Raw genomic sequence first — 13956 nt, 5'->3', positions numbered from 1 at the left:
TTTGTGCCACGAATAGAAACAAAAATAAAGCCTGTCAGTCAGGATGAGCACACATTTTGCCCCTTAACCATGTTGACATATACAGGCAGACATGATCGCTGACCACCCAGAGAGACTGTCTTGGGATGGTTTGCGCTGTTGACATATATAGGAATTGCCAAAGAAAAAAAAAAAATTTGAACTTGATTTGATCTTACCCTAGTTGCGGTTCTGTATCAAATGCAAGACAGTACTATTGAACGAAAAGGATCCAATAAACATAGCAATAAAATACATAGATAAATAAAATAAATAGTACAAATGTTTTTTACACTTTAATTTACAAAAGAAAAATTATGTACAAAATCGAACTAGCATTTTTAGAGCTTTCAACAAGTTGTATTTACAGAAACAAACAGGTCTTTTACATACAAGAAATACAATCATGTTAATGATAACAGTATCGGTAGATGTCAAACATATATTCACACTCTCTGCCAACCAAGTTATAAACTTACATGTTACAGTTTATTACAATTAAAGCTTTGAGCTATCAACATAGAAATAACATGGCACGCGAGACAAATATATAACACAATAGATATTATGTACATGTCATGGCCAATGTCAGAAATCCGGCAAGTAAAAAAACAGCAACCCCTTTACATATTGACCAAGGTCTGGAATATACAAAAAAGCCAGATTACTTATGGCCAAAAAATTTGCAAACTGGCCAGATTTAGGACATTGGCCTAACGTATATGTATAGGCTACATTATTTATATGTATAGTCATATTCAATATATCATGAACAACGCATACACATCAAAAACATCCCTCAAAAATCTTGTTTATAAAAGCATTTACGAACTTAATGAAGCCAAAGTGAGCACCAACTCTAAATCTTTCTTTAATCCTTTAAGAGTCCTGTGATGCAAAGCGTCGATCGCATCCTTACTCGATCCAGCATTAAGGTAGCCACGTCTGCCCAATTCTTCCTTTTCTAGACCTACATGTAAGAAAACCAGGGAGAATACAATTAATTCACACATACAAGAAACACGAAAATTAATGGAGTGAGAATTATAATCAACAAAACATGTTATGATGATGAATGGATGTATTTTAAAATATAAAAGTCAATGTGTATAAAACAGGGCTGTTTCTTTAAGTTTGTGGGCTGACATCACTATCGGAATCAAGCATCAAGAGCAGGGATTCACAAATCAAATCAAAAAAAAATTATCACCGCTAGAAAAACTTTCTTTAGGGGAAAAACATTTTTTTTTTTTTTAGAGCAAAACATATACAAAAATAATAACAGTTCGACCCTGACATAATGAACTCTGATTTAATCAATTCCTTGATTTAACTAATTTTTTCCTCTGAAATTTCTGATGAAAACAAAGCTCAGACCCTCTTTTAGCAAATAAAAATCCTTGATATAACGAATTATAGGCTATTCGAAATATCCTAATCAAAACCAAACAATCCAAAGATTTGATTCTCAGAATTCACTCTTCAGCTCTTCTCTAGAGACCAACAAAAAAAAAAGGGAGAACAGCTAAGACCTTGTTTCTTTTTGAGTGAAGGAGTCGATAAAGCCATTTAGATTGTCCATAGGAAGGTTTCAGTGGTTAATTGGTGCATATCTATACCATAAAACATTGTGTTGTCGGCATGTTTAGATTTCAGTAAAGAATTACTTATAGTGAGTGAAGAAGTTACTTCAAGTTTGTGTTCTGTCTTGACAAGCAAAGAATGGCAAGTCATATGAAGAAACAGTTTTTTATTACCTGGAAAATGAGTATTTCGACGGAACAAGATGAAAATGTTGGACATACCAAACAAACTTCTTCCAAGCTATCTTTTCATGCATTCTGATTTCATTCTTAAGTTTATATATTTTTTCCAATTTTTGACAGAAATAAGTTTTAACAGCAACCCGAAAGTAAGTACTTTTAAAAATTGACTGTTATTAGTGTGTTTATGCTCTTGATCAATTCGGCCCCGATTTAAATTGTTGGTTTGTTCTTACAATTCATTAAATCAGGGTTCGACTGTATTTTTTCCATCTTTCCCAGGACAAAGCAAACCCCTTCAATGCTAACAGATAATATGCTGATGCAAATTCCAAAATTTTTTTTGTTTCCCTGACTCCAGTTTAGTATGCCTACATATTGAAAATTTTAGATATCAATCCAAATTTTTAATCGCCATGGTGACTGGGATTTGTCAAGCCCTAATTAAGAGATCTGACATTTGGTTTGCTTAACAAGTATACTATTTTGAGCAATACATAAGCTCTTCAAAGATGGGTGATAGATCATCCTACAACATTTCACAGGCGAGATACTGAAAAAAGGAGTAGGGAAAGGAATAAAATCTGAAACTTTCTCACTTCCTATCAAGAATGAAAAAGGTCTAAGCCCCCTGCTAGCTTTCAAAACAGCATCCATTCGACCCAAAAGAATTCAACCATGATAACCAGTGATGTCACTACCAATTATAGATGATGTTGCACACACTCACACATGCTCACAGCAACATGTCAAACTAATGTCAACTAAGTAGCAAAAGGTTTGTCTCATTTTCGGCACACCGAGTAAGATGCCATTAAGAACATTTGATATTATTATAAAGGGTGGTCGATGACATAAGCATCATCCAACCCCCCCTCCCCCATCAAAAGTCAAAAAATCGGAATCCCCCATTGCTGCTGACGTAATACTTGAATGACCCCTTATTTAAAATATATTGAAAGATTAATTTGTAAAAAGAAGAATTACATTGAAAACTTGCTACAACAATACTCAATATAACATTAAATCCCTTTACGATGATATCTTCTAGACCCTTCTAGAATTGCTCATAGTGTAATGGTAAAGTTCTCTCGATACAACAATATTCTTTATTACTACTACTACTTAACCGTACATGCACCTCATAGATATTCCTCTACGGCAGTGGTTCTCAACCTTTTTTAACTCGTGGAGCCCCGTAGGTAAATTTTGTAATTATTCTTTAAAAGTTACTGATTTATTTTTACTATTTAAAAATATTTTAAATTATTTTTTTAAATTTTACTGTGTTTTTATTTTCCTCGAGCAGCCGCGGAGCCCTGGAGAGTGTACAAGGAGCCCTAAGGGCTCTGCGGAACCCCGGTTGAAAACCACTGCTCTACGGAATTTCTAATGAATCGGCGCATGCTGGAATGTGCGTTCTGAGTGTATAAAAACACTAACATATTTATATGTTGTTGAGTTGCAACTGTTTCATGTTCATGCTGCCATCTGCCTTACAATTTCTGAAGTAAAGATGGAAATGCTTGAATTTTCATGTTATGTATCCTCTATTGCAATAAATCCGCAATAATATCCTTTACTGCAATAAATCTCTCAATAACGATACTTTTTTAGGGTATTTTGAAAACACTTCACGGATATTTTTTATATTTCACTCAAAATCACCTTCAATATATATTTTTAAATTCCTCAACAGTCTTTTGTTCGTTCAAGGTTTTTTTAATAACCACAGTATTTTGCACTATCTACTCTCCAAAAGTGTTACTGAACTAATTAATTAACTTTTGTCTAGTACACAAAAATGTTGTGAAAAAAACTACTTCACTGGGTGAAACGCCTAACTGAGTTTTACTCATAAACTAATCACACAATTAGAATTTTTTGCTGCAAAAAATACTGGATGTGTATTTGATTAAAATAATTCATTTCATAATGGTACTAACAGCAATTCAGAAGAGATGCCAACAACTGCATGAATTTGGCAGTGCATGATGATAACTGCCACCTCTTTGTATAACTATAATCTCTCTACAACAATATTTTTTTCTTAGTCTGCAGAGTATCGTTATATCCAATTTTCACTGTATTTAAGTGTTAGATTGAGTACTCTATTTCTTTCAAACCGAGCACAACTCAGTTCTATCGCCATCTATGGGCAATTCACTACCTAGTGCATTGTGCTGGAAGTCTAAGTGAGTGTACCTCACAGTCTGAGTGCGTATGTAGTGTTGTGTCTGATTTTTCAGTGTTGCCATCTATATTTCAGAAGTGAAGTATTGAATATTTGTACTGTTTGTAGGCCTGTTGCTCTCTGTGGTGAGAATTTTAATAGTGAGATTGGCTCACATTTGCACCTCAAAGTTGGGAACCACAGAAAACCAACATCAGCCGACCACCACTGCGGTGACGGTGGGGATCAAACCCCAGGTCCCCGTGATGCGAGTCCATCACTATGACCACTACACCACAACAGCGGTTTAGATGGAAAACAGATAAGGGTAGAAAAATCAATATTTCTTTTTTATCCAAAAAAAAAACACTACCAACAACAATTTCTATTTCTCAAGATTTCATTATTGGCCCCACAACAGAATGTTTTGCTTTTTTCTGCAACAAACTCTCGGCTGATTCAAAATGTTCAAAAGGTTTTTACCACAGAACATTTTGAATAGAAACGTGTGCTATGCAGGACACATTTCTAGTAAGAAGAGCTTTTTTTAAAATGAAAATTATTCCCGAGATTGTTCTGTAGCAGCACTGATTTCCACGGCATATGTCAAAGTTTTTCGTATATTGTGTTTTTGGGATTATTGACAAGCTTTTTGTTAGCATGTTTTGGCCCACCAGTAAAGAGAGAAAATGTTCACTCTCATGGACTTTGACCTATTGCTTTTCTGTCAATGATTATGACTTCTGCCACACCGTTGGATGACCATTATTCAAAGTGGCCTATCAATTTGAATTTCTTATAAAATGCCCTGATTATTACTGAATAAAATATGCACATGTGGAACAATATGCTGCGGCGGATCATCCAATGTATCCTTATTTTTCTCAACATTAATGAAATTAGTATCCGCTGATCATATGTAGAAAATTATGGTGGTCATTACATACCTTCAATGATTTCTTCAATCTTGTCGAAATGGGGTCCCATGTCAGAAAGACTGGCTTTGATCTGGTCCATTACATTTCTCTTACATCTCGCATTCAATGAGAACTCGTTAAAGATGTCATTGGATGAAAGTGTTCTTCTCAAAGACGTTGATGGTTGATCCAGCATGCTGCTGCCTCCTTCACCAACCAACGCGTTCAAAAAATGCATGGGAAAGGCCTCCTCTTCATCGTCATCAACTTCTTTGTCACAAGGAGGAATATTCAAAGGTACTCGAGCCTGAAAACTATCTTCTTCCTTGTTCATCTTCCCATCGAGAGATAATGCACTTCTCAAAAATGAGAACTCCAATTTATCGTCTTTGGCAGAGCTACAACTTCCCGAAACACCTGTATCATTACGTGACATGCTATTCTCCGCGCTGAAACTCAGATCTGTATTATAAGCTTTGGACGTAGTATTGTTAGCTGAAAGCTTTATTTCTGGATTGCCATCAGTCACTTGAGGATCTGCATGACTTGAGGCAGCCTGCATTTTATTAGTTTCAGAGTCCACTTCCATTGGTTCAACAATATCATCTTTATATTTTTTGGATTTGCTGTCAGAACATTCTGGGGTCTGCAACGATCCGAAAGGCTGATTATTTGTCAAGAGAGATTGCTGGGAAGACTCTAAAACTTTGTTACATGAATCAATATCAATCTGGCTCTTCATGCCAATTTTTAGAGTCATGTCTGTGGAATCAACAACAGGTTCTGGAATTTTTCCATCTTGGGCATTGGGCATTTCAGTACTGTCTTGGAGACATAGGATTTTTTCAATATCCTTTGAGCTTTCTAAAATATTGCGGGACTCTGGGCTAATGACACTATCTACATCCGTTACTGAATTTTCTGAACACAATGTTGGAGAGCTGGCATCATTGGGATTCATAATTTCATTCTGCTTGTTTAAATCTGAAGCTGTTCTAAGAGGTTCTTCACTCAGGTCGCAATATGAATTGGGAACTGTCTCAGAAACACATTTACTAACTGAATCAGCATTATTACTGATAGATGATGACGCCAACAATTCTATCTCTGATTGCTGGATATTTTTGGAGTCTTTCTTCAATAGTGTGGAAGAAGCGTTTTCACTATCTAAATAATCAAGAGTTTGTTTTGCAGAGGGCAAAACTTCTTTCTCTGTGAGACCTTCATAACTTTTTGTTAACTCTTCATGAGGGGGTGAATCTTTTGAACTGAAAAAAATACTTTTATCATCGTTATTTTGTGAATATACAGAATTTTTTTCAGAGTTTTCAGTGATATTTTGTATCTGCTGTTCACCAGACGAAAACACTGCATCAATTAACCTTTCACAGGTTGTTTTCTCTTCCTCAATACACTGTGACACCTCTTTTGTAAGAGAAGGATAAGATTCCACTGATGTCATATCTTGCTGTGGATCATTGAACTTTTGAATACTATGGTCATTACTTGGCTCAACCTTTGCAGGCTCATTGTGATTTTCCCTCACATTGCTGTCCCGAATCATGTTCGCTTCTTTTTCACGTGTTCTTACTTCAGGTGATTCAGCAGAGCAACCAGAAACTGATGACTTCACACTTTCTTGCAGATCTAAGTTTTCAAACAAATTGACCTCCTTGCTATTCAATGTTGTCACATCTTCCAATATGTGCTCTTTTGTGAATATGGCAGAGTCTTGCGACTCTTTTTTGTTAGATATATTTTCTGTTGATATGCGTTGCATATCTTCAGCATCATTACTCTCATCGCTTCTAAAAGTATCGTCGATTATCAGAGGCATGGCATCAAGATCAAGCAAGTTAACTTCAGGTGAATAATATGAATGGTCACCTCCAAATGGTACTAAACCTTGCGAAGATAATTTGCTTTCATCAACATCAAGCCCTTCATCGTGTGACGACATGCTCGCTATAGGTGGTTCCATCTGATCTTTCTCCTGTATGTCAAGGTCTCTTTCTTCCAAATCTGTTTCATCTGCAGATTCAGTGCTGGAATTCTGGAACAGTAGCAAATCTGGGTGGTTTTCTGAACTAAAAAAATGCATACACTATACTTAATTCATCATGAATCAGGCAAAATATAACAAATAAAATTATATAATTGGGGAAAAAAATCTAAAAATAACTTGTGTGTGAGAGGGCAAAATCCATATTTTGAAACATTTGATTGTCATAAAAAACCTGATGAAAAATCAGTTGAATATTACTATATAAACACAATTTTGAAAAAAATCACAGGATTACACTCCATCTCTAAACATTTTTGTTAAAAGTAAAAGTTATCGTTGATATGAAGAATTCTCCTGCGTATAATTTGCAGATGCAACTTTAGACACCTTGTGAAAAAATGTCATTGCGTGTAATAAATAAATTTAATTCACCAATAATGAAATCATATGGAATGAAAGGTGCTTGCATTAAGCTACCGCTGTCCCAACTTTCATCACCATATTATTAATAACTGTTCTATTGTGTCTATTCAAATAACATTTTCTTTTAAATATTGTAAAGTTTGTAACTTGTATAATTTTATTTTAATGACTGGGGACAAATAAATTATGTTATGTTTGTCATGTTTCTGTGGAAAAAATATCATTTTGTTTACTCACATCTATATATATATATATAGGCTACACCATCTATAAACCTTAAAAAAATTATTTTGTAATTAATTTAGAAAAATACTTATCGCAACTTCTCAGGAAAAAAGCTACAGACAAAACATGTAGTGGTATATAATTTACAACCAAACTAAAAAATTCACCATTTTTTAGTGTCGCGAATAATACACAGGAAAATATGGTAGACACTTGCTCATTGCAGAAAGTGGCTACTCTAGTTTCACCAGCATAACAAGTATAAGCTGGCATTGATGCTTTTCTTTCCAATGAAAAAAAAAAGAAATATATATACATTCGGATAATATGGAATACCAGGGTTTTCTCTACATTCATGTATGGCCTCCAAGTGGAACAGCGATAAACAACTTCAAAACACCTCCGTGATGTTACAAATTCAGTGTTGCTCAGTTTCACCATCATCGTGGCTGCAATAGAAGATTTGTTTTCCTACTTCCAGAAATTTGCTTAGGCAAGTGTTTAAAAGTTATTATATAACTACTGGGAATGTGCCCAATAATTTGAAACTAAGCAAAATGAACATCACAAAAGTTGTATATTGAAGCGATTCTCTTCATTTAGATGGAACAGATAGCGTATCAGGCAGTATGAAATACCGTAAGTATTATCTAAGTTGGGATAGAGAATAACTCTTCAAGATGGAAAGTTTAGTAAGATAGAAGAGAGGAAAGGTAGGGGTACACATAAGATAGAAGAGGAACTTCAAAACACCTCTGTGATGCTACAAATTCAGTGTTGCTCAGTTTCACCATCATTGTGGCTGCCCCTTCTCTGAAGGCCCACCTGGACTGCTTTAGGGCAAGATAGGAAGGTTGCATTTGTGGCTCTTGTGAATAGACTATGACACCAACTACAAAAACAAATGATGAAATTTTTGTTTTACATTGTAACGAATTTTTTAAATCTTGTTTTTGATCAATTAGAATTTGCTTTCACCATTTTGAACTTGCTCTATTCCATATTACCCCACAAAAATGATTATTTTTTAAATGCCCTTTTTTTTAGTTATGATATTTACTTTTAAATACAATAAACTTCTCAATGCAAAGACAAGAAACCAAATATTATAGAAATACAGGTTTCACGTTTCTACCATTTTTCAAATTGGAATAATCAAAAAATAAAAGTGACATTCCATATGACCCAAATGTACTATATATACAGATGGGAAACATTTATATCTTTTTTTTTCCCATAGTAACAAAGGTATATTTTGATACATAAGAGCAACTTGACAGCACATTAGTTCAAGCAGGCTAATCGATATGCTCTGCTGCTTTTGTTAAGAATATGTTAGCAGCATCAGAGGGTTAATATCATATCCTGAGTAAGCCATATAAAAATTAATTAAAATTTCAATAAATTAAATAGTCCAGGCAGCTAGATTTATAATTTTGAATATACAGAAGGCTCTCACTAATCCGGCACATATCAGACCAGGGTGTGCAGATTATCAAAATTGCCGGATTACTGGAAGTTAATTTTGAGAAAGCCCATTTGAATAATATGAACTTCTGTGCACAGACATGCAGTGGCATGTGTTTTGCTTGAAGAAAACTAGCCTAACAACACAAGATTACTGGACAGGCAAGAGCAACGCACAGCCAGATTATCAAGTCTACTGCACTGTAGAAAAATTTTCAACTATTTTCTGGAAGTTATCAATTAAAAAAATTCATATGTAAATATTTTTTGTCAATAAGAATACTTAAAGCAATGCATTACCTCACAATGTTTAGTTTGTGCTTCAAGCCATGAAGTGTTTTCATAGCCGAATGCAACATGCCCACAAGATTATGAGTTTTCATAATTCCATTGACTGTATCCTCATCTGGAATATTTTGATTTAAGAAATTGATCATCGGCATCTCTCCCTTCTTGAACCAACTCTGATCGTGCTTGAACCTGAAACTCTCTCTCAAGCCTGAGGGGGAAAAATGTGGGGGAAGAAAATGCAGATTTTACTTCTTTTTAAATATAGTATCAAAAGCAGTACGAATATGTTGAATTTAACCTTCTGAGCCAAAATCAACAGATCAAACCCATCAAATAAGCCATGAAGCTACTTTTTTAATGACTGTAATAGTGGTTAATTTTATATGTATGATGCAGAGGGTATCCCAATGGGTATAGTCAAATTTCTGCAGATTACAATAGAGATTATCGAGATGAGCATTCTGATGTGTAACATCAAGAGAGGGATCTCTGAACATAAAGCCATATTTATTGGAATCTACTGTGAAACCTGAGATATCGTGTACCCATTAAGAACATGCAGTATTTATCCACGAGTATGTGTGTATGGTGTTTTTCTATTTTTCAAAACAAATCTTTATTGAGTTTTGAATATGCCCCAAGCATAATTAAACTTCAATAAGCTTCATCAAAATTTATGCAAAACTTGAAAAATATCAAAACCCTGATTATCTGACCTAATCGGGATAACCACAAGTCAGAAAATCAAAATTTCTAGATAATGGCTATAGACATTCATAAATGTCTTACATCATATGTAGCAGTGTTCCTCAATTGGCACTTACTAAAGGATCCCCTGGTCAAAGACTGATCGAACCAAGGACTATATCAGTCACACTGTATTATTGTTATTCTAACTTTGTACTGAAACACATCCTGCAGACCCCTGACAGTCTGTGGATCACCATTTGAAAAAAAAAAAAAACCTGTGTGATCCATACTAATTATAATCAAATATACTTTAGGAATACCAAATACATAAAACCTCTCTTTTGTGGACACCGGTGGGACAAAAAAATTCTTCTGTATAAGAGGGGTGATAGTTAATCAGGGGTATGAAAGCATACTTTTATTAAAAGCAGGGAAATTATTACTTGGCCATAAAGAAGGGGTGACCGCATCTGAGGGGTTTTACTGTATACGTGTCCTTCATTCAAATGACATATAGATAACTGGGCCATCTTCCGCTCTGTAGGCTCTGTTTAAGCATCATTATTTCTGATGAATAGCAATGTTTTTGTAGCTATAATCAAAAATGCTATTGAAGAAACACTCAAAATATTTTTTTCTGTTTATAATTGAAAAGTCTTCTCATTATATCAGTAGAAGGAGTTTTGAATTTTGGCAACTGTGCTTCCTGATCAGTTAAGGAAAAAAATGAAACAAAGGAAATCAGCACTGATCGATACATAATTTCAGATGAATGGGTGTCAGATAAATGAGGGGTTCTGCAGTATTTATTTAAAAATTTGAGTGTTAGCCTTAAAACCAGTATGATTGCATAAAACCACAGTCTCAGCTAGTACATTTAAGAATTAATTTCACTCTGTGTGCATTCAAATTCACAAATTCAGGCAGGAAATTATTTGAAATAAAACTTTTAAAAAATAAAAATTTAGTTCGATCATTTTTGTCATATTACAGCTATTTTTGCACACAAGAGCTGATTAGATTGGGACCTACAGTTTATTGTAGAATCTGAACAGTAGCGTTTGACATTATTTTCCACATCTTATCGAGGGTTTGGTGCACCAACCCTTCCATGGGAGACTTCTTGTGGTAGTGATTTGTTCTGTGGCTATATATCACTGCCATTTCTGTCGTAACCCCCGCCCTTCTCGAGTAAGGAAAAATTTGGACAAGAACAAATCAGATATGAAACTTGGGACACCTTCAAACATCCTTCTGTACTGTAGGCAAATATAATACAAATCAATAAAATCAAATCTGCGCTACAGCATCCTAAAATTTTAGTTTAGGAAAGGCTTTGTCTCCTTAGCAACTTTCTACATAAAACCAGGAATTTTCTTTTTGTTCTAGTGTTCAAATGTGAAGTGGAAGAATTGTTTTTCTTATACAATCATAGGAAAATAGTTGCTAATGTGTTTTTTTAATGTGCTACACATATTCAAAAGAATGACATTGAGCTTACACAATGCCATTTTTCAAATACGAAGTTTACCAGATTGAAAAAGATTAAAAAGAAAAATGTCAGGGCAATCAATCTCCCTCCCCCCCCCCCCCAATGCTAAGGATTCACTACAATTCAAGTGTTTTATGCCAACCAATGAATGAGCAAAGTTCCAACTGATCTTTCAAGCAAGAGCTTACACCTAGCTACCCCTTACAGAGAGAAGGGCTGTGACGGGAAAATAACAGGGCTTATGCCAAAAGTCCTAGTTCTGGGAGGCAAATAATGAATTGGTCAGCCCGCATATTTTATCATTGAGGTCACGTCAACAGTAGCAAAGGAATCTTTGGATATTATAACATGAATGAACGCCAGGGTCCCTGCCACCAGACTTATCCCGTTGCTGAGATCTCTTCCAGCCCAGCTTCGTGGCAGAGTCTGGGACAAAGTGAGTGCACCTAACAGTCTGAGCGTGTAGCTAGTGTTGTGTCTGATATTTCAGTGCTGCCATCTATACTTCAAATTGTGAGTGAAGTGTAATGATTGAATATTTGTAACGTTGTAGGCCTGTTACTCTCTGTGGCGAGACTTTTTTAATGAAAAGATCGGCTCGCATTTGCGCTTTGAAGTTGGGAACCACAGAAAACCAACTTCAGCCAACCACCACTGTGGCACCGGTGGGGTTCGAACCCGGATCCTCGCGATGCGAGTCTGTCACTATGACCACTCGACCACCACAGCGGCTATTATAACAGCATAATCTTTATTTTTGAAAGCTTGATATTAATTATTGCAAACAGTCTAATTTATGAAAATAGCCTACAGAAATCTTGGAGAAAAAATACGTTTTTTCTAAAAAAATCAATGCGTATACAATCTTTATCTCAAATTTTGGAAAAAATTTACCTATTCAAGAAATATTCTATATATTGATTGCATATTGGACTCAATTAGTACACATTAATGAGAAATGTCCCAGAAGATTCTCATAAAAAGCAAAATGACTCCCAAAAAAACAGTAGGAAGATTTAAAATTAATTGTTTTAGGGTTCCACACAAAATTACTTTTTTTGGTAATCTCAAAAGCTGTTTCATTACTGGATTTTGTTTCTTTTTGGCAGAAGGACCAATTAGGCCAAACTGCATCAAAGTTTTATTACTTGAAAATGTTTTTAATGAAAGAAATCATACAGTTATCATATTTTTCAGGACAAGAGCAATACAGACATTAAGATAGAGATAATTCAATAAAAAGCTCGAAGCATATTTAAAAAAAAACAATTTTATTATGCAATACGTGGTCCATATAAATAAATAAAGGAAGACATTAAAACAGTTGCAAAATGTGTAAAACAAAATGAAGCAACACACAATTCATTGGAGCCTAAAGAAACTTAAAACAGTTATTTCCTAACATGAAAAACTTGGTTTTCAAAAAAAAAAAAAATAGTTAACAGGAAAAGAAGTACTTGTCTTCAGTTTGGCGTAACAAGTGGACATAAATGATATGCATTTACAAGTGATCAATAGTCTGGTTATTCAGAACATGACTTAGATTTTCAGGCACATTTCTTTCTACACAGCCGAAAATAACAGTATCCAGCTCATAAGGCAAAAGAAATTGCAACAAAAATTTTCTTCCGGAGTCTATACCATTGCTCGCTTTTCATTTTCCACTAACAATCATAAGCAGATACGCATCATTCTTCTTTTTGGAATTTCATCTCCGATGTCCAAACCTATCAAACCAACAGCATGATTTGTAATGAAAATTTCTACTATTGATAAAGAAATATTAATAAGCTATTAGTATTTTCATTACTTTTGAAAATAATGTAAAACAATATTTGTAAAAACAAAGCTGAATGTTAATGAACCTAAAGGCTGAAAAAAAAAAAAAAGAAACACCCAAAGTTCATTTAAATAGTAAACTGTTCGACACTGAACAATCAGACTATTCGATCACTTGTATTCAGCAGAAATATTTGAGATGAAAATTTCAAATAAACCAGTACACACACACAGATGCCAGATATATATATATATATAAAATAGGGAAATGGTAATTTGATTTAATTATATCCAATAAGAAAATGCTTATGATTTACAGTGTGAAAGTGTTAAAAAAAAGAGAAATACTGTAACATATAGCAAAAAAATAAAATAAAAAAAATAATAAATAAATTACGAAATAAATGGACTCTATGCCAATACACTATTGCATGAATGTTTAGTTCAGCACTGGACAAATCCCAGGTCGCCATGGGAAATTTTTTTTATGTTTGATTACTAAAAAGAAGTCTGAGAACACAAAAAATTTGAAAATGATGTCAGCCTGTTTTATCAACATAGAAAGAGGTCACCAGAATTTTCATGTCTAGCTCTGGTGTAGTTTATGGTTATGCTGCTACTACTACTACTACTAAACTAGACATGCACTTCGTCCATATTTCTCTGCAGAACTTCTAACGAATTGGTACATATTGGAATGTGTGTACGTATAG

General features: G+C 34.4%; 1 protein-coding gene across 2 annotated transcripts in view; it reads right to left on the bottom strand.

The window, feature by feature from the left end:
* Positions 1-297: 297 nt before the first annotated feature.
* LOC149089840 (uncharacterized) overlaps positions 298-13956 on the bottom strand; it is a 44429-nt gene continuing 30770 nt past the window's right edge. For both annotated transcript variants that reach the window (XM_089250799.1, XM_089250877.1), the window contains 3 exons: positions 9292-9490; positions 4902-6958; positions 298-988 (listed from right to left, as the gene is read on the bottom strand). In XM_089250799.1, coding sequence (XP_089106925.1) covers positions 843-988; positions 4902-6958; positions 9292-9490 — 2402 coding nt within the window. In that variant the 3' untranslated portion in view covers positions 298-842. The remainder of the gene's footprint in view (positions 989-4901; positions 6959-9291; positions 9491-13956) is intronic.

This window comes from Pholcus phalangioides, unplaced genomic scaffold, assembly GCF_987345545.1.
Source record: "Pholcus phalangioides strain wild (caught in Gottingen) unplaced genomic scaffold, Ppha-v1.0 ptg000001l_1, whole genome shotgun sequence".
Taxonomy (NCBI): Eukaryota; Metazoa; Arthropoda; class Arachnida; order Araneae; family Pholcidae; genus Pholcus; species Pholcus phalangioides.
This window is presented reverse-complemented; position numbering and strand designations above follow the sequence as displayed.